Raw genomic sequence first — 27,835 nt, 5'->3', positions numbered from 1 at the left:
TAAAGTCAATCTAGCTCCCCATCTTGCCACAAGCAACAAGTGACGAGCTGGAGGATGAGATTTCAAAAATATGAGGCAGAAACTCTGATTAAAAATCTTCCAATTACAAGGCACAGGCCCCAGTGCCATTATCAAAGTGTTTTAAAAAAAAGATTTTGCTCGCTGCTAGCCCCTCAACTGGCCTCATTCTATAAGATCAAAACTTTTTGGAGAAATGTTCTCAGCCACATCAAGGAAGTGGTGAGTCTCCTGATCTTACCAGACCCATTGGTGACAATACTGAGAATGAGGCCTTTACATTGTGAATGGCGTACACTATTGTATTGTAATAGTATTTATATGGCGCTTACTACCCCTGACAAGGCGTTGAAGCGCTTTTCGGTGAGTAGCATGCTTCTCTGGAACCCAACAAGAAATAGTGATGGATTAGTATCGGGAAATATGAGTACAGTTTTGGTATTATTATGAGTTAATTTGAACCGCGGATATGAGAGTTTGTTAGTTCGATTGACTGGAGAAATGGAGGGGTGGAGGAGGAAAGAAATCCAGAAGTGTTAATTGGGAGTATATCCCTCATTTACTCAACCCAAAGGCTTGGGTGAGTAAAGGGGGATGGAGGAGGAAAGAGTGTGGAAGGGTTAGGGAGAGCATAGTAGCAGGGTGAGATAAATGAGGGAGAATTTAGTAGGGTTGAGTGAGAGGTCATGGTAGTAGACAGAGGTTTGCTGAGTTAGATGTGGAAGCGGAGGGAAGAGCTTAGGCAGAGTTATTTAGGAGATGAAAGTAGTAGAAAGGATTTAGGATGAGTCAGAGTGGGAATGGAGGATAGTTTGATAGAGACATGACATGATGATGGGTAGATAAGTGTGATAAGATGAGAGCAGGGATTCATAGATATCTAGTGTAACAACCCACCCAGGAGCCATGCAATGACCCACGAACATGCCAAGTACACATACCTACATATATATATATATATATATACATACATACACACATACAAACACACATGAATACACACACATATGTACATACACTACATTATTAGAACCATGGGTAAATATATAAGGTATGAGGTGTAAGTACCTAGGGTAACCACTACATACCAGGCCAGCCTCCTACAACAGTACCTTCCGTTCGGTTCACAAAAGGCTACCAAGAACACAGTTTTAGACAGAGGTTTGGTGACCTTAGTTTAGAGTTTATGGGGTGCTTAAATATCAACTCCTGGCAAAATATTTCAAAATTACAGCACATGGTGTGGGGTAGCAAATTTAGACATGCATACAGTTTACAGGACGGATGTGTAGAAGTGTGCAGATTATATTGGCAGTTCTCACATTTACAGGAGGCTCAGGATACTGGAAAGCCTGATCAAATACCTCATACTAGATTATCAGTATTCCCCTTAGAATTTGTATGTGGCTACCCATTCAAATTGTTGGCTTCAGCTTCTGGTAAGACTTGTGTAGACCAGAGTGACCTCAATCAGTTTAGTGCCAACATTTGCCCTTGTCATTCATTCATATATATTGCAGTTTTCTAGCATGCAGACAAGACTTAAATTGGGATGGGCGAGGGTCAAATAGCTTTACACAGAACGTAATTACAAGTGAGAACCAACACATCAAAACGTTGGACTATTTTTTTTATAAGGCCATTTCCATGGCTCTATATAGACTTATCACAGGTGAGTGCGATACAGAAGTAACTGATATTTTGATCCTCTTTAGAAGGTTTTGAAGAAATTCTTTTGGCACACAGTCAGGCAAGGGTTGTCAAAGTGTTCTTTTCATTTGGAAGGCTGTAGCTCAGTAAGGAGGATACAATATGTTCAGTTTACCCAAGTCTAACATATAGGCTCATAATGCACTGGGAGAAAGATTTAGTCACACTGGCTGGTGTGAAAATGTAAGAGGTGGAACGAGCTAACCCATTTAAACTTCTATGAGCTGGTCAGATAACCTCCGATACTGTTGGACACTTGTGTACAGTTATCACCATGAATTGGAGAAACTGTTAACACCTAAGCATCCATACACATACTCTATGTACCTGGACAGTATTTTTTCACATGCTGCTGGCTGTGAAACAGGAACTCAATCAGTCAGTCATTTGTAGCGCACAGTACTGTTACCTCTATGGATATCAACCTGGCCGCCAAGTGAGAAAAAAGAAACATGCGCACAGGCTATCAAACAATGGTCCATAAAACTCTGGTCGCTCATGGCAATGGAATGATAACCCTCCATATGCAGACAGGTTTGAGGCCATGTGGAGACCTCTGATGGACCACTTTCAACCTATTATGCCAGTCCTGTCCTGCCCAATGTCGCGGCAGACTGAGAATGTAACAGGACTGAGTATCTCTGTTAAGCTGGACTAAAAGGTGCTAGGATTGTTTTATTGTCTGCAGCTATAAAATACTGGATGGTTGTCAGCTGCTCCCCATAGTGGAATGGGTGCTGTGCTCCTTGGGGTAGTGTGGGAAGATGGGGTGGAACCACGATCCACCGTTTTGTGGGATGCCTCAAAGGATAAAAGAGTAATGTTTGTGGTTTTATTTCTGACATTTTAATAAAATATAAAAATGTACATTGTTTCATTACTTAATATGTCATATTTAGTTATTCACATATTCTTTTAGGACATACATTTAGCCAAAATGTAACAGTATTTTATGCATATCTATTCAATTTTCTCTGCAACATATTTGACACGGTTCCTTGGCCTTTTCAAAATACTGCTGATGTGTTTATTCTTATTACTATAATTTGTGGTATGGAGTTTGTGATAATCACAGAATTGATACAGCCTATATATTTAGAAAGATATTTTGATTACCCTTTTCCACCTATTTAAATTACAAACCGTTATCACATGATTTAAACTTTTTATAAATTATTTGCACTTTGTTCTGAGGTTTAACACTTTTCATTGTGTATCTTTTTAATTTTAAATAATTATTAAAAGTGAAACTTCTGCATGTATGGAGGTTCCTACATACAGTTTGACAAACCCAATTTATATAAAACTAAAAGGTTTACTTTCCAATCTCAAATTAAGTGATCTTCTATAACTAGTCCGTACATGAACGGATACTGAAGTTCTCCTTTTCTTGATGCAAAATCTGTCTCTGCCAAATTTATCTCAGCAACTGACTACCATCCCATGATACGGCATGATTGTAACATCTCAAGTCAATCAAAGCTGTAAGTTAGTCACTGTCCGCAATCAAATAGATAACTGTCGGATTCCAGAAGAAACTGGAGATTTCGTTCACTGGCTCCGCTTCGTCTTGATCCTTAACTTTAAAAGTGGCAATAACAGTTTGACAGTTCTTCTATAATCCAACATCCATCTGTGAAATTATTATACCTTAAAACTAAAACAAAAATAAACTATCCAGGAGGCATAGCTTTTTCAATCTAGAAGTCAAATTACTAAAATCAAACAGACGAAACATGAAAGACTCTGGAAATAAAAATCTACTACAAATAAGGCTACTCTCCAGAATCCTTAAGGCCAAAGAAAGCAAAAAGATAACACTACTTTAATTGTACAATGCTTGCAGCACTCCCAACCAAAAGAACTACATAAAATCTTTGAGTTCCACAATCCTGACTACCTTGACTTGTAAAGCTTGCCTTACGCCAGGTTCTAAGTGACTCTCTTGCCAATTTTTCATCAAAAATAAAATTACTTGGGCATCAGTCCTGTCATATAAGTTTCAACCTGCCTTCAAATCAAATCTTTGAGCGAAATGTCTCTGATTCAATCCTCTTCTACCGGGAGACTTCACCAACAAAATCAATCATTGTGGCTCGCATAAATCTGTAGTTGATTGTGGCCAAGCCAATATATTCAAGAACATTATATTAAAATGCGCTGCAGATATAGTCAGGGCCATTATAAATTTTTTAATCAACTGTATCTTTCCAACATAAAATGACAAATAACTACAAACTAATGGCAAATTAACTTGGGCAAATTGATCAAAAAGATCTGTATTCAAACAAATATCTGCATTCACAGAACACAACAACATGCCCTCAGACAAACAAAATGGATTGTGTGTTGGATGAGGCCCTAAGACACTGCCGACTAGCGTGTGGGATGGGATAAAACAAGCACTGATTCTAATGAAATAGCAACTCCAATCTAACTTGATCTCTCTTCGACATAGTTCACCACCGAACACTGCAAAAGAGGGTTTATGACCTGTACCATCTTCAAACGAATCATAACATATATATTGCAGAGAGGAAGCTCACAATATCACTCCTCCCTTTCTCTCCTGAAATATTCAGATCCCCATCTGGTTTACCTCAAGGATAAATCATTGTTCCACGTATCGATCCACTACCAAACCTAATTACATCTTTTCATATCAGCTGCTAGACGTGTACTTGAGAAGCATTATTTTTTCTAAAGTGAGAAGTTTCATCTTAAGTCTTGCATCTTAGTGAACTGCCCATAAGCAACTGATCACTGGATGTTTCCCATTCACTTACAGCTTAACACTTCAAAAACAGAGGTTCTTGTGTATGGCAAATGGACTATTTATCAAATTTCAACAATCTGACATCAGGAACTCAGGCACCTACCTTGTACCCCAGAATTTAGGAGTGATCATGTAATCCAACCTCTTATACCACACGCAAATCAAGAGCCAAATCATGTTTCCACATTATGAAATGCCTTCATTACATTTTCCAATTATTGGGTGTCCTATCTAGAATAGGTCAAGGGAATATGTTGTGGAGATAATGCTTTAGAAACTACATGGAATTAAAAATGTGTCCAATATGCTGCTGCTCAACCTACCAAAGAGGTCACATATAATTCAAGTTCAAGTTTTTATTAACAAATCGAAATATAAAATCTCATCGTCAAGCATAACGTTATCAGCAAAACAGATGGAATACAAAAAATACAATTTTAGATAATAATATAGTATATATGTTTTATTTATATTTAAAAGCCTAACACTGTTAACCACTTATATACTGACCTAGACAATATTTTTGAATCTGAAATAATGGTAATCTAAAACTCAGCTCCAAAATAGTGGTAGGATAAAAATGTGAAGGTGCACCTTCCAGAAAACATTTTTTTTTAAATCTCTGTTTATGAATGTTATATCCACAAGATTCTGAGTAGAATCCATGCAAATAATTATGCAAGCAGGTATGGGAAGCTGCATCTAACCTCATATTCGGATCAACCCAACACGGTTACATGCTGCAACACATGGTATGCCACGTTTGCTTGTCTCTGAACCTCAAGGACCCTGCCCTACCAAGTTTACCTGATCCATGGATGACTAGCTGCTCAAGTACAGGCTTTTGATTGAATTCTGAGACATGTAGTCTTGCTTATTCCATTATAACACCAGGACTGTAAGTTCCCGAATTTAAAGAAAAACTCTGGACAGGAGCAGCTCGTCATGCCTGGACCATGGAAACTAGACAAATATGTTTACACCAAACAATATCTTCCGTATAGAAATACTACATCCAACAGCCTTTCAACCACATCGCTCCAAAAGGGCGCCCAGCTACTGATGCAAATCTGAGAGCATGACAGTTCTGTCAGAAGTATAATATGATAAACGGATGCAATAATAAAATACAAAATGTTAAATATGCAAAGGTATGGATAAAGGTGATGTACAACGAATAACAACTTTAATAAATACTCAGTTATATATCCCTTGGAAGTAACACTTTTGTTCTTGAACATTTAGCATTGTCTCCCTACATGTATACAGGTGTGTAGCCTTGTTTGGACTGCAGCAACAAATGTGAAACTGGTATACTCATTTTTTTCTGGCCCTGCCAACAAGCTAATCTAGTGTGTGTTGCGATATAAGCCTGTCTATGATAATGTCAAGGCCCAGAATTCGTCTGTAACCCGGAGGTGTGCACCACGCATGCTCTCCTAACTAATTTGAGACTACTTCCCACATCCTGTATTGATCATGTAAAGCAGTGGTGGCAGTCCACCTAGTTTTGTGAATAACTAGTTCTAAATAGACCTTTTCCTGTATCACAGAGGAGTGTGGTCACCTGATCCTAAGTGCCAGAAAGGAGTGTGGGCTACTTACCCTACTCATATAAAGTTTAGTGTGACCCACCACCCCGGCCGAGATACTTGCACTGACATTCAGAGTGCATGCCAAGTGCATGTATGTAATGCAAATGTGTAGCACCTACAAAATATTACCAGATTCTATGTGGAGAGCGCACTAGGAATACTGGGATCTATTTTGGATGGCACTTGGTTTAGTATGTCACAAAATGAAGAGTATGTACAGCTTCCCCAGACAGCAGAAGTGTTCAAATTGCATTCCTGTCGCTAGAAGGAGCAGACCCAGTGAGGAAGGATGGAGACACGGCTAGCCTTAGAAATTCAGTAAGGTCCTCTTAATAAGAGACTGCCAATTAATTCTTCCAAAGCACTAACATTTAGCAGGTGGCAGGAGGCATGGACTGGCCAGCAGTTTTATGTTGTTAAAGATGAGGACGTTTCTAGGCAGTTACTAGGTAGAGCTGCTCTTATGTTTTTCAAAGGATGATGCTTCAGAAAGACTGATGATAGCCAGGTGCAGGGATCTTTATACTTCATTCTGCTCTAGTTCTGGATTCCCCTGCTTGGGGCCAGCCTCATCACTATCTGCTGTGAAAGACATCATCTTGCAAAAAAGGCTGTGACTGCACTACAGCCATAAAATGGCACCTGAGAAGGAAACACCCCAAACCTCTTCCAAACCCTTAGACAGTGAATTCACGTCCTCAATGTGGAGAACAACTGCCTAAAGGCAAGCACCAATCTCAAACCAGCCCAGGGGCGCTAACTGCTCAAGATGAACAGGAATGCTAGTCATTACTTAGACAACAAATGAAACGCATTTCATTACCATGTGTTTTTACAACACATACATCAGCTTATTAAAACTACAAGTACAGGGTATGCTGTTACAACACGGAAATGTACTTTTAATGTGTTTTTTCTAATGTAACTGAATTTTTTATAGATTTTTTTTTTTTTTTACAATACTTTGAAAGTAAGCACTTTTTTCACTATAAAAATAAATACATTCACAATATATATTTCGCTTTGTGATACAATTACCCCAGATTTTTTTTCTTCTTGATGTAATGTCAGTAGTTATTTTTTTAAAAGGCATCACGCAAGCCACATTCTCAACATTGCGAACGTTCGACCTGGCCACTGGCTTTGCTTTTAGAAGCATAAAGCTGAGCGTTGTACACATTTTATTTTACTCAATATTGTCATCTATAGTATCTTAAGGCAATTCGAAAGCAATGTGTGTGTGTATATATATATATATATATACACACACACACACACACACACACACACACAAAATTTTACTGATCTAAATATTTTCTTGGAACTACAGATAAGTGTTTTTTTTATTAGATTTTTACTCATATATTAGTATAGAAGTTCATATTTGGTTACTTATCTAATTGATAGAATACCATTACCTAATTTGTTGTAAACGCATGCACTGTAAACGGATGTATTGAAAATAACAATGCACTGTAAAATAAGGTGCAATGGAGGTTTATACAGTTGGATGTGGTGCTGGCCAAACAACAAGTGGCCATTGGTTGGTTAAGCACAAGGGCAGCCTTGCTTGCGTTGTGTATAAGAGACGTTAATGAGTGGGAGTTAGCAGATGAAGCACACATGAGACTCAGTCGCTGGGATGACAAATTGCAAGACGGCCTGGGCCAGGCTTTTGGCAGCCTAACATATGGGGGTAGCGAACGGGGGTCGCAGTCACAAGGGTCTACACACACTGTCTCACTGGGGCAACTGACTGTAGGCCCAGCCTAGAAGATCCTGACTATAAAGTGGACAACTGGGAAAAGGGATCCTTCTTTTTACACTAGAGGGCCTGGATGATCCCTTGGTTAATGACCGACAGTATATGTTATACTTTATCTTAAGGGATGCTGGCCTAGGGGATTATGGGGGTCAAGTCTGGAGAGATGGGATGGAGGGCTGGATCCTTCTGAAAATTACGAGTGGGATTGCCATGCACACTGAGCACATGGTACCGTTTGATATTTTCTATGTTCTCTCTTGTTGGTTATAATGCAAAAAACATCATGTAATTAGATCTTCCTGTATTCCCACGGACGTGGGGTTGCTTTAAAAGAATGACCAATAAACAGATTGATAAAAAAAAAAAATGCATTGTAAAAAAATCTTAACTGTATTTCGGTGTAATGGACGAGCTGCAACAATACCAACGCATTGAACGTCCACTGAGCAGGCTTGCAACACTACTCAACTCCTCAGTGGTCCAAGTCCAGAGTGAGACCAGATCCCTGACCCCATATAACCAGAGCCCTACTAAGGACTCCCTAGGTGCAGACCCAAAGGAGCGCAACCACCACCCCACCCAGCCCTGCACAATCTGCATCTCTGCAAGAGGCAAAGTCAGGCCTCATAGTAATAGACAGAATGATCGAACTGATCGCACACAGGAAAATATGCTGTGAGGCCACTAACTGTTGCTAGTGTGATCACACTTCACAAGAACAGTTTGAACTGATCTACGAGTTATTCGCTGGGGTTATCATCAGTGCATAATGTATGTCTATGCCTTTATTTTTAAGTCAACAAGGACATTGGGAGAAGGCACTGAAGTGGGTTGACTAGGAATCAGAGGTAAGATTGCAAACCTCTAACTAGGCCCCTATTGAATTGCATAGTATCTCATTTTGTTTTGATATTAAAGTCTGTATTTTACTAAGATATGCACTTAGCTGCACACTGTGTTATTGTGCCTGTTGTTTGACTGTTTAGTTTGGAGTAACTCACTATCTCCCTGAGAAACCTGTAACCACCCTACCCTGTCAGTCAAGTACATCTAAGGTCTTCTTGGCTTAGTTTGCAGAGGCACAATAAACTAGACACCAAAAGTCCAGTGGCAAATTATTTCAACCCTTATGGTTACAGCAAAGTAGCCACTGACTTTTTATAGAGCACATACCCAGAATTGTGTCCGACAGTGGGTGACGGCAGGTAATGGGTGCTTTTCCCTCATTTACTCTTGTGGTACAGCGCCCACTGCATCCTGCAATGCTGTGAGGGAACATTCCAAGGATCGTGGCCTCTTTCTATTGGTCTAGGGGACCAGGCATATAATGAGCCAAACACTTGTTGATGTCTGGGTACCTCCGAAACCCTTCGTCAAGACTGTCCACCTTATATGAACCGACCACATATTAATTATATTGAGGAGTCTTTTATTGCAAAAATAAGTTACAGATCAATTTATGTTCAAATGTTTGGAATAATGTGACTTCATAGAATCTCAAATCTGCAATGATGCCAACCCCAGGGCCCCTGCTTCAGCCGACACAGCAGCCCCAGAGACTACCTGTACTTAAACAGAAGAGAATAAATCCTCCACTTAGTTCACCCCAGCCTTATATAAGAATAAAAAGGGGCTACCAAACTGGTGAAGGTAAATGAAAGTTCACTACAACATCAAACTTAACACAGCTTAAAATCAACAAAAGGCCATCAACAAGGCTCAAAAAGAGAACTATTCAAATTGTATTTTTGGAAGCCAGGAATCAGCAGAAAGAAATATTCAAAGTTAATGAACTTTCAGAAACTTCTAACTTCACTCCTCGCATTGCTCCCTCTCAAGCTTTATGTGATGACCATGTCAAATTCTTTATAGATAAAATTGATCAGATCTGGTATAATATTTAAACAAACCTTTCAACTAAAAATATCATGAAGCCATCTGCAGAAACACTGTCTGTGTTAAGGTCGACCTTCCAAAAGAATTCTATGGAAGAATTATAAAAGACCATTAACAAGTGCACATGCGGCTCCCTGTCAGATCCACTGCCTTTAGATGTATGTATGTATACATGTGCATATGGTATTTCTATAATGCAGACCTAGCCAAAAGGCAGCAGAGCGTTCTATATGGTCAAAGACTCTGTGCAACACTTGGCAAAAAAAAAACTATCAGCTTAAAACAAGCAACATCTAAAGGTGCTGAAGAGTATACCACCTGCATCCTTCATACTGTGGCACAAACTTTACAGATAAACCATCTTCTGAAGCAAAACAAGCACATGAAGATAGATTTGTACCTTGTGCGCACAGTCTTCTATGATTGATTCTTCTTGATTCTGTCTTATAACTAAAGGCTGCTTACAATAGTTAGTATGTCATACGCAGAATATTTGCCCTGTTGCAAATTTTTGGTGCAGAGACTAAAATATTGTTTCGAACATACTAAACACAAGTTGTCAACTGCACACAGGGTTACTCTTCAATGCTAACATTTATAATGTGTTCAATACCTGTACACAGCTATGATGTATTAGGAGCACGTGTTTTGTAAAAGCTTACACCCACTGGGTGGACACAGGCTGCACAAACTTAGATGAAGAACTACTATGGTAGTTACGCACTGCTATGTAAACTATAAATCAAACTAACACACTCATTGTATGACGTCTTCGGAGATGTAATTTGAGATGTCAGCAGTGATATAAAATGATGTCATAGAACATGTCATAAGTGATGTAATATGTGAGGCCATAACTAGTGCCTGGTGGGGTTGCAAGTTATAGTTATCTCTGCTAACTATAACTGGTGAATTTCTGTGTTTTTTGTTCAAAACGTTAATGCTGTCACTGACATTCACCCACACACACACACTAAATAAGTTGCTGTGAGTCTTTTGAGAGATAGGTCCAGCATATTTATATTCTGTGCCTCAGTGGCTTTTAGAACTGCTGTATGTCTTGTTTGCGTTTCCAAGAGCAGTCAGGTATATTGGATGTAGGGTGCACTAATATCAATACTAATTCACACAGCTTTCGTTTTCAACTGTTAGCATTATGTTCCTCGTTTAGGTGTTTTGGATTTGAATATAAGGATTAAATACACTTTAACCAACTCAACAGACAATTCATTAGGGTTCCATGTGTGCCAAGTCAGTGTGCTATGAATTACAAAAGGGTGTAACTTGAAGATATATTTTCATAAAGTATTGTCACCAGTGTTCTGGCAAGATTCAGATACAATTCAGCCTGCTGAGAGAAGGTACAAGTTCAGTGTAAACGCGAAGGCAAATCAAATTGTTTTTCTGATGTCGATATATGCACTGCCTATTGTACATTCTACTATTGTTATCTTCATTACAGTCCCATACCTGATGAAACACAGACCAGGGAAAGTAATGAAATTTTCCAGACTCACCTCTTTTTTTTTCCTGTTTTCCCCTACCCCCGGGTTTTATATCTATCGCAGGTTAGTAATCGGGGTTGGTTGAAGGATAAGGGAGCTTTGGGACCTTAAGTTATTCCATTACATAGGACAGTTTTCTGATCCGGACAGAACTACCCTCAAATATCTTTATGAATAAGTAGGGCTTCAAGCTAGTCACTGTGTTATTCATACTTCTCTTGATACACCATTTTTGAAAAGCCTCCTATGGAAGTCATGCCTTTTGTGTCCTTGTGCCCTCAAATGTGCAACGAATTACCAGTGAACCTGATACTGTATTCTGAAATAAAACTTAACATTTTTTAATCTCCCAAACAATATTGTTAGATAAGAACACTAAGATATCCTCAGGTGTAAGAAGAGAGTTTTATAAAATGCAATTACATAACAAAAAAGACGTACAAGGCAAAATATTACATTTTGATAAAAGTGCCAAAATTTCACTACAGCTTTATGGAAGCCAGTATGTTCATGGAGGTCTTTATGAACAAAAAAGCCTGTAAACCCAAGAACATGTTATCATGACAGCAAAGAAAAATAAATGAGTTGTTACGTTATGTGCGTTTGCAAAGTGCACTATCCCCAAGGAGGATATCCTTGTGCTGAACAGGTGTGTTTTTCCTAGATCTGCCTATGGTAGGTTTTTAGCTTCTTGTGGAATTCAAGAAGAGGAGGAGGCTCTGATGAGGAGTTGGAGGCTGCTGCACGCTTTAGGAGCAATGTAAGAGAACACCCGTTCTCCTGAACTGGTTATATGTATGCGTGGGATGTGTGCAAGTAGGAGTCCTGTCGAGCTGAGGTGTCTAGACTGATGGTGAAGGTCAAGGCAACCATTCAGGAAGGTGGGACCCGAGTTGTGTGGAGCCTTGAATGTGTTTGGGGGTTTGAATTGAGCGTGTTTATCAATTGGAGTTTGCTGAGGTGTGGTGTGATGTTAGTTCTCTGTGGGAGGCTGAGGATGAAACTGGCCATCGAACTCTAGATGGTTTGCAGTCTTCTAGTGGGTTGCTTGGAGGTCTGGACATAGAGGGTGTCCCCATAGTTCAACTTGCCGGTGACTAGGGTGCAAGTGACAGTTTTTCTAGTATTGCTCAAGAGCCATTTGAAGCTGTTCCTCAACATCATCGGGGTGTGGAAGTAGGATGAATAATGGTGTTGACCTGTGCAGTCATGTCCAATTTACTGTTGATGAATATTCCAAGGTACAAGCCTGGGTTCGGAGTGTGGGTCCGAGCTCGGACGTCCACCAGTTAGTCTCATGGTGAGGTGTCCCTGCCGAAGATCACTACTTCAAACCTTGTCAGTGTTAAACCTAAGGCAGCTGGCTTTCCTCCAGTTAGCAACTTCTGTCATGCAGGCAGTGAACTTGTTTCTAGTGTCTGGGGTCTTGTCCGAGAAGGAAATGTACTAGCGGCATGTTGGAGTAGGAGAGAATGTTGAAGTTGTATGTGCAGATGACGCTGACCAGAGGATCATGTATGAATTGAAGAGAGTGGGGCTTTGAACCTTGAGGCACTCCGCAGATGAGTTTGCGGGCTTCGGAAGAGCAAACTTGCAGAATGACAGCTTATGTTCTACCCTTTAAGAATGAGAAAATCCAACGGAGAGCGGTCCGTTGATACCAGTCTAGTGCAGGCACCTGATCAGGATGGGGAGTGTCTCAAACGCTGCAGAGAGGCCAAGGAAAAAGAGGGCTACTTCTGTCAAGAATCAATGGGATGTCGTATGTGGCGGTGTTGAGTGCTGTTTCTGTACTGTGGGTGGGCCTGAATCAGGACTGCGTGATGTTGAGGAGCTGGTCTCTACTGAGGTGGTTAGTGAAGCGTCAGTTGATTAGTTTCCTTAAGACCTTTGCTGGATACGGTAGGAGGGAGATGGGTCTGCAGTTAAAAAGCATGGCTGGGTCAGCTGATGGTTTCTTAAGCAGGGGCATGATGGTGGCATGTTTCCAGTTGTCCAGGAATGTGGCTGAGTTGATGGAGGCGTTAGGAGGATCAGTAGGAGACTTTTAGTGAAAGTGTGGAGGGGGCAAGGTCGGCGGGAGACCCAAAGTCGATGGTCTTTAAGGTAACAGCAATTTCAAATGTTGTGACAGCAGGCTACAAACTCAGGGTTCAATCACTAGCCATGATGGAAAACTGAGGGGTGACAGGGTCCAGTTGAAAACCGAAGCTGCTACATACGGAGACGGTTTTGTTACAGAAGAATTGTAGGAACTACACATGGGAGAGAGCCTGGAGTAAGGCAGGATTCAATTTCTGTCTAGGACTGGCTGACCACCATTAGAATAACCCTTTATGGAAATATGCAGCCTACTGAGCCCTCGCACATGCATGAGGATGCCCGAGGGACTAACTATAATCAGGGCCAATGGAATTATGTGATTTTGTGCGGCTGCAGTGTTTTTTTGCATAATTATAGATTTGGCACATTTGCCACAAAATCCATCATCTGCCGCATAATTTGCAGATTTTAATAAAAAAATGTGCTTCCATCTCAAATGGTTTAAAAGTTACTAAAATTGCAACAATGTGTTGCCGAACAGTGGAAGACCCGTTGAAAAGCTAGACTTGTCACATTTCTGTTGCTTATTGCTATATTTGGGTGTTAAAGTGGTACTTCCGAGGGGCAACTAAAGCCCAGATAGTGTTAGCAAGTTTAAAAGACAGAATACTGTTACAAAATGTGCCACTTTAGGCCGCATAATTTGCCTTTTCTTTCTGTCATTTACTCAACGCACTGCATAATTTGGCCCACTCCTGCCACATAATTCCAGTGGCCCTGACTATAATATGGCGCTGAGGCAGCAGAGGTGAAGGGGAGTGGTGCAGAGGCCTGTGGCTTCTCTGTTACAGATGTTATTTGTGTTTGTGATTTAAAACATAACAGAGTCAAACAAAAAAAAAAAAAATAGTGGAAGTTTGTTACCAAGGTCTTGTAAGGGAGTGATGTTGCTGGAAGCGGCAGGAGTAGCAGTGAAATCTAAGATGATGGCAAAAATTGTCTTGCTGCTATTAGTGCTGGTATTGACGCAATCAGCAAAAGCAGTCTCTTTGGTGTTCAGTATCTGGGGACGAAAGCCTCATAGGGCTGGTCTGAAGACGTCTATCTGCAGTGGTCTTGACTTGTTCTCCATGTGTGCTACAGTTGCTTGAAGTGGCCTTTTTTTTAATCAGCCTGAGTTTCTCTATGTACCAGCTGGCTTGTGGTCGGAGACTCATCACTGGGTTGCGCTTGTAGGAAGTCAGGGTGTTGAGGAATGCAGTGATCCAGCTGTTACGGCTCTTGGAGGCTTTCGGCCAGTTGCTTTTGTGCTCAGGTCCGTGCTTATAGAAGATGGAAGTGCACTACTCTTCTGTGATGCTTTTCCAGCTGCGAAGGGCAGTTCTGGTGGTAGGATAGTGGGTCTGTTACAGTGCAGGTTGGCTCTGCAGAAACTGACAAGGGCATGGCCTATACATGTCATAGTTGCTGGTGTGCTGACTGTGATGTTGCTGATTGAGGAGAAAATCAGGTCCAATAAGTGTCTGACAATGCCAGATGAGGCCAAGGTTTTTGAGGTTTTTTTTTTTTTTATAAGGGCTGTAGAGTTTGGGTTGAGGCGGTCTTCTAGGTGTAAGTTAAGGTCTCTGAGAAGGAGGAAGGTGCTAGCGTTGATGATGTAAATGTAAATTAGCACTTGTATAGCGCACTACTCACCCGTTAGGGTCTCAAGGCGCTGTACTCATACCGCTATGGAACCCCTCCTGGCTTTTCCCTGTGAGGCGCCCACTCCTGAGCACCCCCAGGTTGAAGCCAGGCATCCAAGCGCTGTTGGGGCCGTTGTGGAGATTAAGCAAGCTATTGCCCAGAGTTGCAGAGTGGGACCCATGAATTAGATTAGGCACTGAGGCGAGAATTATCTGGTCAAGGGGAATTGAGCCCAAGACCTGCCGAAGCAGGACTTGAACCCTGGTCTTGAGCCAGATCTCTGCTTCAGGGTCTGCCGCTCTAACCATTGAGCCACACCTCTCCACATATGTGAGGTGTAGGTGGACCAATGATGGTGTCTTTAAATATGATGGAGACTTCAACTCCGGGCTTGAGCTGACAGTCTTACCTGGCAATCTTGTAGCCAGCACAGATGGCTGTAGCAATGTTTGGTGCAGAGTTTGGGTTTAGACATGCTCCTGTGAGGAACAGCAGGTCCGGAGCACAGTTATACAGAAGGTCCCATATCTCCATGCCATGTTTGGTGACGAGCATGCAAGTTGAGTGTGGAATGTGCTTGACCTGTATGCCTGGATGGCTTGTTTGTTCAAGTGGGATGCTGGTTGCTTGCTGTTAGTGCAGGAGTGGTGGGTGTAGGGAGTAAGAAAGAGCATGCGAAATTGCAGGAGGTGCATGTGAACTCTTTTTCTGTGTGTGTGGTGCAGAGTGGCAGGAACGTAATGATCAGCGGCAGGGGTTGAGAGCACGGAGGAGCACAGCAGGATAGTAGAGGGTAGAGCAAGGGGTCCTGGTGCTAAGCGCACTTCACGTGTGGACAGACTTGCTCTTGATATGGCACCAATATACTTGCTGCATCCCAAGAGAACATAGGGTACTGTGGGTGGGCAACAGTGCACAAGGCCAATTTGTGCACAAGTGTAGGAGTGCACAAGGGCAATTAGGGAATGGCACTGTGTCAAGATAACACGCTAAATAATACAAATGAAAAGCACTTCCTAAAATAAAAATCAATAAACCAGCAATTAAAATGACGTAATATCAGCAAACTAAATGCATCAAAGAGCTCACACAGTGGCAGTTTACCCAAAAGGACTACTTGAGCCCGAATTACAAAAACCTAAGGGGAACACTGTAATGCCATGGCCTTGATGCACAACCTATTCAAGCAATGGCACACCACGACAAAAAAAGGCAATGGCTAAGAGGTGCTGATCAAAACACCATTCTCTCCTTGCTCTTATTGTACTTTTTATATTAAATAGTGCCAAACCTAAAAATAATTTCTCAGCCTAAACTGAATGACGTAACCCCATTTGAAATTCTACTCTGTGCTGCCACGTAACTCCATGGTAGAAGGACACCATGTCCCATTTTTCCATTAGAATACCACTATCAATCAATCAATCAATCACAGGATTTATAAAGCGCACTAATCACCTGTTAGGGTCTCAAGGCGCTGAGGGGGGGAATCTATTGGTCGTAAAGCCATGTCTTTAGGAGTTTCCTGAAAATTAAGAGGTCTTGGGTCTGGCGAAGGTGGAGCGGTAAGGAGTTCCAGGTCTTGGCGGCCAGGTAGGAGAAGGATCTTCCTCCGGCGGTGGTGCGGCGGATGCAGGGAACGGAGGCGAGGGCGAGGCTGGCGGAGCGGAGGTTGTGGGTGGTGGTGTGGCAGGTGAGTCTGTCGTTGAGGTAGGCTGGGCCTGTGTTGTGGAGGGCCTTGTGTGCGTGGGTGAGGAGTTTGAAGGTGATCCTCTTTGGTATTGGTAGCCAGTGTAGGTCTCTGAGGTGGGGGGTGATGTGGTTGCGGCGTGGGATGTCAAGAATGAAGCGGGCGGATGCATTCTGGATTCTTTGCAGCTTTGTTTGGAGTTTGGTTGTTGTTCCTGCATATAGGGCATTTCTGTAGTCCAGTCGGCTGCTGACCAGGGCGTGGGTGACAGTTTTCCTGGTTTCGACGGGAATCCACTTGAAGATTTTGCGGAGCATGCGGAGGGTGTTGTAGCAAGAACAGGAGATGGCGTTGACCTGCTGAGCCATGCTGAGTGTGGAATCCAAGATGAATCCCAGGTTACGTGCGTGGGTGGTGGGAGATGGTGCGGATCCTATGTAGGTGGCAGGGATGTGGAATTCCTATAGCCCGACGCCCGGACATCTTGTTTGGGGTCAAGGGCAACAAGTTTTTATGTTAACTTTGTCCTTGGGACAAGTAGGCCCAACCCTCTGCAGCACAAACCCTTTGGCTGCCTGTTTACAGAGAGTGGAACTCTCTACAGTTGAGGTAATGTGTTTCCAAAAGATAATGCTGTTCGAACTTGTATTTATGGTTCATTATTTGAAAACCTTCATTATTAGGGTAAGTGCTGTAAATAAATGTTTTAAGGTCACACTTCACTACTGACGTTGGTTCCAGTACAAATAAAAAAAACGTGCATACACATGTTTGAAAACTTTAGGCTATGAGGCTAAGTATAATGCTCCCAGAATGCTCTCTGATTAGATGCAAATGAGGTGTCATTTAGTAAAATGTTTTGATGCATGCAAGTATTTCCCAAAAATCAGTGTAACCATTTTCAACACGATTATGGGAAGCATGAAAATAAACAAACACTGACAAAGCCAACTGATCTGACATATTTTTATAAGTCTTTTAGTTTCATCAATGCGTGTCTTGTTTTGACATGGCTTTTGTAACACTTTATTGTTGTGGGAGCTACCAGGCCCTCAACATTGTAACAAACACTGGCAAAAAAAAAAAAAATGTTTTTGAACTCTAAAAGCACACGTTGCCACCAGTGGCATAACAAAGGCCCCACAGCCGCCCTCCAGGGTGGCCCTTCAGCACAGCACCTGCCCTGAGTGAGTCTGGAGAGGGGGCTCCTCCATGTTCATTGCAAAGGGGCACCCTCCAGTTTCGTTACGTCACTGATTGCCACTGTAGTTCCTGACACTGAACAAAACTACTTTGTGTGCCAATATGCTCCTTGTGGAAGAGAAGAATGCGATCACTCACAGTAAAGCCAGCCGAAAGAGAGAGAAATAGAAGTTTAATAAAAACAAAATGTCTTTAACACCAGACCTAATTAGGGACCAAGACCCACATGTAGGTAGCTTTTTGCATGTCGCAAACAGCGACTTTCGCTGTTTGCGACGTGCAAAAAGCACATTGCGATGCACAAACCCAGTTTTGCGATTCGGTAACCTGGTTACCGAATCGCAAAACGGGTTTGCGACTCGCAATTAGGAAGGGGTGTTCCCTTCCTAATTGCGACTCGCAGTGCAATGTAGGATTGTTTTGCGAACGCAGGCGCAAACCAATCGCAGTTTGCATCCATTTCAAATGGGTGCTAACACTTTCACAAAAGGGAATGTCACTGTAAACATTTTTTCAGAGCAGGCAGTGGTCCGCAGGACCACTGCCTGCTCTGAAAAAATGAAACGAAAACGTTTAATTTTTTGTTTTTGTAATGCATCTCGTTTTCCTTTAAGGAAAACGGGCTGCATTACAACAACAAAAAAAACTGCTTTATTGAAAAGCAGTCACAGACATGGTGGTCTGCTGTCTCCAGCAGGCCACCATCCCTGTGAGGCCGCCATTCGCAAGGGGGTCGCAAATTGCAACCCACCTCATGATTATTCATGAGGTGTGCATTTGCGAAGCCCTTGCGAATCACAGATTGTGTCAGGGACACCATCCTACATTCGGATTTGCGACTCGCAATTTGCGGGTCGCAAACCTGAACCTACCTACATGTGGCCCCAAATTCTTAAAGAAAGTCACAAAAGTGCACCCATGGTATATGTCGTACCCCTATAAAATATTTGTGAACTGTATTTTAGCATGGGTAAATACGCATGTGTAGATTTGCTCATGTGAAAATCTATTGAGCATTTGCAAGTTCATTTTCCCTCCAGCCACTTTCTTCCCAACCCTGGAAGAAGTACGAATTCTGCCATTGTCAGGAGTAAATGTCCAACCTTTCTTATTATGGGAAAATATTAGAGAGAAGCTGGTGAAGATCTTTAAAACATGCAGGTTAGTAGGTTTGCAGACTCAAAGGCATTCCAGCCCTGGAACTATTGCTTACTGCTTCCTCCAGCCCCAGTATGCAGATCTGTACAAAGGTGGAAAAAAATGGAAATTGCTACAGTAGGGATTGAAACTGCAAGTATTCAAGCCCTACTATGGTAGTAGCCCTGGCATAATCAGAGAGGCTATTATCAGAGCTCTTACATAAAGAGATTGCTGCCATTATTTGGCGCCACACTACATGGCACCAAAGGGACAAGTAGATCTTTTTACAGGACAAGTAGATTTGAGAAGCAACCTGTCCCGTGGACAAGTAGATATTTTAATAAATTCCACACCCCTGAGGTGGGCCACCAGGAGTCGTTCCATGCTGAGGGGTTGGCGCCGAAGATGAGGATCTCTGTCTTGTCTGTGTTTAATTTAAAGCGGCTTGATTCCATCCAGCTGGCGATGGCCTGAAGTCCGTTGTGGAGGTTGTTCTTTGCAGTTGTAGGGTCTTTCGTGAGGGAGAGGATTAGCTGAGTGCCGCCTGCATAGGAAACTATGTTGATGTGGTGTGTTCGTGCGATGTTGGCGAGTGGGGCCATGTAAATATTGAAGAGCGTGGGCTGAGTGACGAGCCTTGGGGGACACCACAGATGTTTCTGGAGGCTTCTGATTGGAACGGTGGAAGGTGGACTCTCTGGGTTCTGCCTGAAAGAAATGATGAGATCCAGTCGAGTGCTTTATCATGGATACCGGCGTTATGGAGGCGTGTGCACAGAGTGTGATGACATACCGTGTTGAAGGCTGCGGAGAGGTCCAGGAAGATGAGTGCTGCTGTTTCTCCTTCATCAAGCATGGTCCTGATGTGGTCTGTGGCAGCAATGAGTGCGGTCTCGGTGCTGTGGTGTTTGCGGAATCCGGATTGGGAGGTGTCAAGTGCCTTGCTGTCTTCCAGGAATTGGGATAATTGGCTGTTCACGATTTTTTCTATGACTTCGGCTGGGAATGGGAGGAGGGAGATCGGTCAGTAGTTCTTGGGGTCGCCTGAGTCTGCCTTGGGTTTTTTCAGCAGGGCGTTGACTTCTGCATGCTTCCAGCTTTCTAGGAAGGTGGCTGACTCGAAGGAACTGTTGATGGTGTTGCAGAGGTGGGGAGCAATGATGATATTTGCTTTATTGAAGATATGGTGTGGGCAGAGGTCCGATGGTGATCCGGAGTGGATGGAGGCCATGGTGTTGGCGGTGTCTTCTTTGTTGACGGGGGTCCAGGTGTGGAGGAGGTGGGTGTTGCTTGGGGTGTTGGGTTCGTGGGTGTTTGTAGTCAGGTGGTGGGTCTGGGGGTTAAAGCTGTTGTGGATTTCTTCTATCTTTCGACGGAAGTGGGTTGCGAGGAAGTTGCAGAACTCCTGTGATGGCGGGGGTTTGTTGGAGCAGGTCTTGGGAGTGGAGAGCTCTTTGATGATGGCGAAGAGCTCTTTACTGTTGCGAGCGTTGGTGTCAATGCGTTTTTTTAAGTGGGTCCTTTTGGTGGTGCGGATCAGTTGGTGATGTTTGCGTATGGCATCCTTGAACACGATGTGGTTGGAGTTGGTAGGTTCACGGTGCCAGGTTTTTTCTATTCTGCAGCATAGCCGGTTGGATTCCTGTAAGTCTGGGGTGAACCAGCTGGCCTTGATTCTGTGGAGGGTGTTTTTTTTTTTGGGAGCGGTGCAAGGGTGTTGGCACAGTCCTCTATTCAGCGATTCAGGTTGGTGGCGGCTGTGTTGGGGTCCGGGGTCTCGGGGGTGGGTCCCGGGCGAGTGTGGAAATCAGTTGATCTGTTGATATTTTGCTCCAGTTGCGTCGGGGTGGTTGTGTGTGGTGGTGGTGGGTGACTGGTTTCTGGTAGGAGAAGTGGATGCAGCGGTAGTCTGTCCAGCAGAGTTTGTGGTGTGGCTGATAAAGACGTGGTTGCTGGCTGAGAAGACGGGATCGTGTGTGTGGCCTGCGGAATGGGTGGGTGAAGTTTCGAGTTGTTTGAGGGCGAGGTTGTCTAGCAGGTTGGTGGTGTAGGCGTCATTGTTGTTTTCTAGGTGAAAGTTCAGATCGCCGAGGAAGTCACATTTGTCCTGTGTGATCAAGTAAACCCGACAGATTGCAACTTTAAAAATACAGCAAATTAGTAAAAGTCGAAGACCAAAAACATGGTATCACACCTAAAAGAAACAGTCTGGAAAACCAGCCTTAATCGCACCCCATTAGTCCTGGAATTCGGCACAACATTAACCCATTCTCTGCCCCACTCCGCTGCTACCTTCTCACTTCTATGGACGTTTTTACAAATGGTTCAGTTGACCCGGGGGACCAACAACCAACCAGCCCTGCACTGTGGAGGTTCTCTGTGCCATACCTCATGCCTTATGCTGATCTGTTTCCCTTCTGGGCCCAATATTATTTTACCTTTCCTGTACTACCCTGGACAACATGGTCACTTCAATTAATCACGAACACAGGGGTGTGTACTATGCACGCAGTGGTCTTTAGTTCCATAAGTTTGTTTCAAGTGTTTTTTTACCAACTCTGCACTAAGTAACTCAAGATTATAATCCTCAGATTGCCTAATTTGTTAAAAATCAGGGAATGGAAACTTGAATAACAGAAGGGAACAGGGACTCGACTTACCTCGTCACATATGCTGGTCACTCCAGTCGCACCGGTCACCCTAGGCACCATGAGTTGCTCTTTGTGCCAGTGACCCCCACGTGGTTCACTTTATTTGACTGGGGGATTAATTACTGGTACCTGGGCCCATGACAACTTTGCTACTTCACTACTCACCTCGACCCCTGCATCCTCCTCTTGCACCTCGAACTCGCCACTGTCACTGTCCCCCTCCACAGATCCTCGGGAAGGAGCCTTGCGCTGAGTCCTGCGTGGGATCCGTCGCTTCTTCTGTGCCATGAGTACAGTTTCGTGTTCTCCCGTCGGCGGTATTACTCTCAACCCAGACTCTTTTCGGCTCTCCCCGTGCTTCACCCCTTGCCAAGCCTGGCCACAGACACGCTGAGTACCATAGAGAAAGAAGACGGACAAGAGTCTGAGTACAGCCAGCGCCATCTTGGAACGTGTCTAACCTTCGCTTTTCCCTGCGAACAACAACCAAATATCACGCTGCCAGGAACCTACGCCCTCGTCAACTTATTTAATTTTATGTGACTATTTTTAGCACATAGGTAAAATACATAAAGTACACAAAGTCAATTACACGTGATGTCATTAAACACGTTGAATGCAAGATGTTTGGACATATGCAGAACTACATAATCAAACAGCACTGTCCCTACGGGTGTTAATTACAATCCTTTAGTGGCGTTCAAAGAGCCTGCTAAAGGTCAAGTTCCTACGTCGTCTTGTAATTTAAACAGAGAAAGAGACGTTGTCGTTCTTGGCCCTTTTTTGTTTCCAGAGCATGAGTGAGCCCTACTTCGACTAATGAACTGGAGTGCTAACTTGCCCTTTACAATGTTTCACCAGTTCCGCCATGTACCTTCTCAAAATAGATTTAACATCGTTCTCTTTCCCGGGCAGCAGTCTGAATTGGGGCAGAAAATGTTTTTCTTTTTTGTCTCTTCTGCTTTCCTTCCTAGCTTGGGTCTACCACATTTGTAGTAGTTGCTTAAGCATTTCTGTAACATACCCCGTGATATTTTTAGTTCTCCCTAACAAATCTTTTAGTTGTTTATTGTCGGAGGTCTCTTGTGTACAACACCAGTGCATAGTGCGGGCTTTAACACAACTCCTTGCACTTCATTTCCTTTGTTCGCTTTCTTGTCGATTTCGTTTGCTTGTTTCCTATGGGATGGCTTGTCTTTCTCTTCTTGTATTTGCCTCTCTTGACATTTCTTTTACCATGTTTGGATGATGTATACACTTCTGCTGCTCAAAGGCTGGAACGTTCTCTTTTTTCTTTAGCACTTCATGGGAGTGCATGTGTTTTCTTGCTCCCCCCTTTGTATGCCACTTACCCTAAAGCATACATACCAACATTTTGGAACAGGGAAGTGGGAGATTTTGAAAACAAAATCGGGGGGTGGATATATTTTCCCTATTGACTTCTATTGCAACAGAGGCATTTTCAGGCTGGAGGCAGCTAAAATAAAACCATTTTTGGCGAAAACAAATCGTGAATCTCCTGCCGAAATTGGGGCTGTTGGTATCATATATGCCAACATTTTTAAGAGGAAAGTGGGAGATTAAAAAAAAGAAACAATCAGAAGAATGGATTCCCCACCATTAACTTCTGTGGAAGCAGAGGCAATTTCAGGCAGGAGACAGCCAAAATAAAGCTATTTTTGGCTTCAGAAGTCATGAGTCTCCCGTCTGAATCAGGTCTGTTGGCATGTATGGTTGGTATTTATGCTAACATTCCCAGCCCACACTCTCCATGTTGTTCCCCAAACCTCCCTGCTCACATTCAAAAGCACAGCAACAGACATATTGTTGCTATGGGTGAATAAAGGGCAAATTGTTTTGGGTCTGTTTACATTTATCTCCTATCTTCCACATGTTGCAAGACACCCTAGCTTTGGAACACAGAAACATAATTTATAGTATTGGGAATGCTAGCGCGTCTGACCTTCATAAGTAAACTTACAAGGGGATGCGAATAGGTTGATGAACCTTTGGATTTGCAATTAAGATGATCCCACCATAACACCAGTACATGGAGATCAATAATCACTAAACAATATCAATAATCAACATTAATCAATAACATTTATAATAAATAGAGGCAGTACTCTTCACACACCATGACCTTTCAGTCATGAATAACCACACCTTTTAGTAAACTTATAATATTTATTTCCCTATATCAACAATGCTAAAGTCATGAAAATTAATCTCAAACTCAAATGATACATGCACACAAACAACACTGGCTGTCCGAACCTGTGAAAGAAGCGCAATCTAATCAAAGTTTGAACTACAACACATTCTAAAGTTACAGTTGAAATTTATAACAAAAACAATTGCGCAAATGATATCACATACATTTAGATTCAGCAGAGAAATTCATCAAACATCATTCCCTATTAGCAGATTTTCATTAGTGAGAATCCTAATCTAACGTCAGATTAGCATCAGCATGTTGGGCTTCATGCAAAACAATCTGGTAACACAAATTTGGAAAACATCTAACTGTGGCTCGATCAAACAATGCGGTTGGTACCTAGAAAGAAAAGCAAATATGCATAACATACACATGAGTACAATATTACCTCTCCTCAATTGGATTGGCAAGCTAAGGTAGTCTTCGTCATCAGGACATTGATTCAGTTAGCAAGGCATCAGGATTCAGCACCAAAGTTCAGAAAAGGCAAAGTCTTTAAGCATTAAGGTTAAGCACGTCACTTGTCAAGACGAAAATCGGCAAGAATGGGCTGTCTTTTCTCGGTGCAGTCTTGTTAAGTTAAATTCCCTAAAACGAATTCCCAAATCCCTATTGGTCAAGGGATCGCATGTTCACACTTTGTCCAATAAAACTAAAACTTCAAATCTATTAATTCTACCACTACTCCATTCACCTGTCGCTGATTGGTTTCTCCTGCAATGCTCTCATCATTCAGCTCTTCAGGTAACAATTTTGTTGCAGCTTATACTCCAGTCAGTGTCTCCATTGTTCTCTTGAGAAAGTCAGTCTTACACACATTACATACATATTGTTACATTTAGCAAGAACAGCATCTTCTAGCAGTTGGTTCTCATGAGAAAACTTTCCAGCTACAAGTATATTTACATAATACAATGGAAAATCACATTTTAACTCTCTAGGACAGCCATTTTATTAAACCTTAAGAAATACAGCTTGACATGAGGCCTGGCAACTAAGCCAAGACCTCCGCTAAGTTAAGGCCTACAGTTAATAAAGCTAATATATAATGCATAACCCTTTATATGACACATTACTGCATTAGTCAAACATATGCTCAACATTTCATAGTAATAGACTATTAATAAGTACACTTCGTGATCATTGGTGGCCCCTCATCGTGATCACATTTTCAAATGCGTGCATTATTTTTCTACCGTTATTATTCCATTACCCAGAGTACATGAACACTCATTAATAATTTTTTTTAAATACCTGCGCTAGCAATCCCTCCTCTGATGACTAAATGTGTCATCACACTAAACTATCACCCACAAATTTTTGCATCAGCAAAGATTCTGTCAATTCAGTCCCAACATACTTTTATTCCCTTTTTGAATTTTCCCTAAACAATTTTTCTCTTTTCTTTTCTTCCCTCCTCTGATCATTCTCTGACCTTTTCAATTTAATTATTTTGCATAATTTACACAGTCCCCATATTCAAATTAGGTAAACCACAATAATTAATATGCCCTGCAAGATTTTCAATAGAATCCCATTCCAAATGTTGCTAAACCAATTTCCCACTGAAGGAAAACCTTTGCCAACCTTTTCCCAAACACCTGGTTCTCTAAATTCTTTCAAATCAACACTTTCATTAGTCTGATCAGTAATTAAGTCTCTCATTTGTTTAGTATTATTAGGAATATACAAGCAACAATGTCTAGAATTAATCATTCTACAAACTTCGTCATCCTTCGCTAAAAAAATGTCTAAAGCAAGACGATTCTGAAGAGTCATAGCTCTTTCAGCAGCTAATTCAGTATCTATCAGGAGTATAAATCCTGAAAAATTTGTCAGCATGTTATCCACAACAGTAGACAACTTTCGAATCTTTATCAAATTCAGAACAACTCCCACTGAAAGAATCATTGCTCCAAATATATCTCCCACTATACCAGAAGGAGACCCCCTCCTCTGTCTCATATGATGTAATTCAATCACTTTCCGAAACTTCTTCAAATCTTTCTTTCCCAAATGATTCAGTAAGACAATCGTGTCATACTTGCCCTCGTTCCTTGTTTTGGAATTAATCAGCAAATCATCAATGTACTGTACCAAAGTCGACTGGAATGGCAATTCCAACAACTCCAAAGTTTTCTTCAAGATCTGACTGAATATGGACGGGAGACTCTGAAAACCCTTGAGGAACTCTGCACCAACAATAACCTCGGACCAAAAACTTGAAACAAAAGAGAAATTGGCTGTCCTCATGAAGAGGCACAGAAAAGAAGGCTTGCAATAAATCAATGAAAGTGAACCATTCAGTATCACACAGAATCTGGAACATTATCACGGCTGGATTTGGCACCACAGGACAACATTTGACCACAATCTCATTTATTTTTCTTAAATCCTGGACAATTCGAATTTTCCCACAGAGCTTTTGCAAACCCATTAACGGTGAATTACATGGGCTGCTCAATACTTTCATCAAAACCCCTTGCTTTACAAAGTCTGCAAATATTTGGGCGACCTTCATAAGGACATCTTGCGGCATGTGGTACTGCGGAAGTTGAGGGAAAACTGCATTCGGCCTTACAGTAACTTTAACTGGCCCAAGTCTCTTTATCAGACCTACTTCTTTTCCTGTAAAATCCCACACTTTCTCCTTAACTGTTCCCTGCAAATCAGGATGAAGCTCCTTCACTGTGAACATCGGGAAAAATTCAATCAGAGGGTACTCCTCATTTGTAGTTTCACCTTCTATCTCTGGGGCTGGTCCTTTTCATCATCACTGTTTGTCTGAATCTCAATTCCAGCATTTGAAGAAGTGATTAAGCATTTGTTCTTACACAGCAAGTCTCTTCCCAATAGGGGTACAGGACTTGAATCGCAGACTACAAATTTGTGCAATCCCTGAAAGTTGCCAATTTTAACCTGAACTGGTTTTGTAATTGGTTTTGTCAAATACTGATTTGCTACTCCTACAATCTGAACTGTTTTACCTGAAAGGTGCAGGTCTGGAACTTCTGCACTTCTCACTGTAGAGCGTGTAGCTCCTGTGTCAACCAAAAATGAAACTCTGTGACCAAGAACCTTTTCCTTCACATAGGGACCTCTCTGTTCTACTTCAAAGGAGGTTGCAAGCTCACATGGCTCCTCATCTGCACTGTTGCTCATCCAATCATCGTTTATTTCATTCTCAGTGTGTAACGGGAATTGGTGTACTTACTTTGGTTAAGCCTCTGACCTGTGACCTGTTGAGAAAGCACCATCTTTGCTGTTCCCATGGGGCTTGAGGTATTTTAATTTGCTGTCTAGGTACCATGGGAACCTGCTGTTGTATTGGTTGAAACAGTGTTATTTGTACACATGGCATTTGCACCTGCTGCATGGGTTGAAAATTCTGCACTTGATTCACATTATTTTGAAAATTTGGATTAGGACCTCTCACTCTTGGTCCTCTCATGTTCTGGAATGAATTGATGTAATTACTCTGCTGAACGACACATTCCTGCACCATCATCAGACACTCCCGTTTCCAATGTCCAACGGCTCTGCAAACGTGACATGGCAATAACTTTTTCATTCCCTGCACATCATTTGAACCAATACAGTACCTAGGTCTGGACCAAGAGTCACATTTCCTCCACAACATCTACCTCTTATCTAGGGCTGAAACTTCATATTTCCCTGCTGCAGCTGTGATAACTGTTGTGGAAAATTCCCTTGCATACCCGTTTGAGCAACTTTAATCTGCATCACCATCACCTTTTCTTTCAGCTTTCTCTGCTTCAACTCAATCTCATCACTACAGTACTTTGCATACTGCAACACCTCATCAATCTGCTTTGCTTGCCAGCAAATCAAATGACTCTTAATCATCTGGCTAATTTCAGGTCTCAACCCTTCCACAAATCTGAACACAAAATGAATCACGTCCTTAGCCGCAATTGT

General features: G+C 42.2%; 1 protein-coding gene across 1 annotated transcript in view; it reads right to left on the bottom strand.

Moving 5' to 3' along the window:
* DDX54 (DEAD-box helicase 54) overlaps window positions 1-22,124 on the bottom strand; it is a 117,033-nt gene extending 94,909 nt beyond the window's left edge. The window contains exon 1 of the mRNA XM_069214555.1: window positions 21,844-22,124. Within this exon, the coding sequence (XP_069070656.1) occupies window positions 21,844-22,122 (279 nt within the window). The 5' untranslated portion in view covers window positions 22,123-22,124. The remainder of the gene's footprint in view (window positions 1-21,843) is intronic.
* Window positions 22,125-27,835: the final 5,711 nt, after the last annotated feature.

The sequence above is a fragment of the Pleurodeles waltl genome, chromosome 11, assembly GCF_031143425.1.
Source record: "Pleurodeles waltl isolate 20211129_DDA chromosome 11, aPleWal1.hap1.20221129, whole genome shotgun sequence".
Taxonomy (NCBI): Eukaryota; Metazoa; Chordata; class Amphibia; order Caudata; family Salamandridae; genus Pleurodeles; species Pleurodeles waltl.
This window is presented reverse-complemented; position numbering and strand designations above follow the sequence as displayed.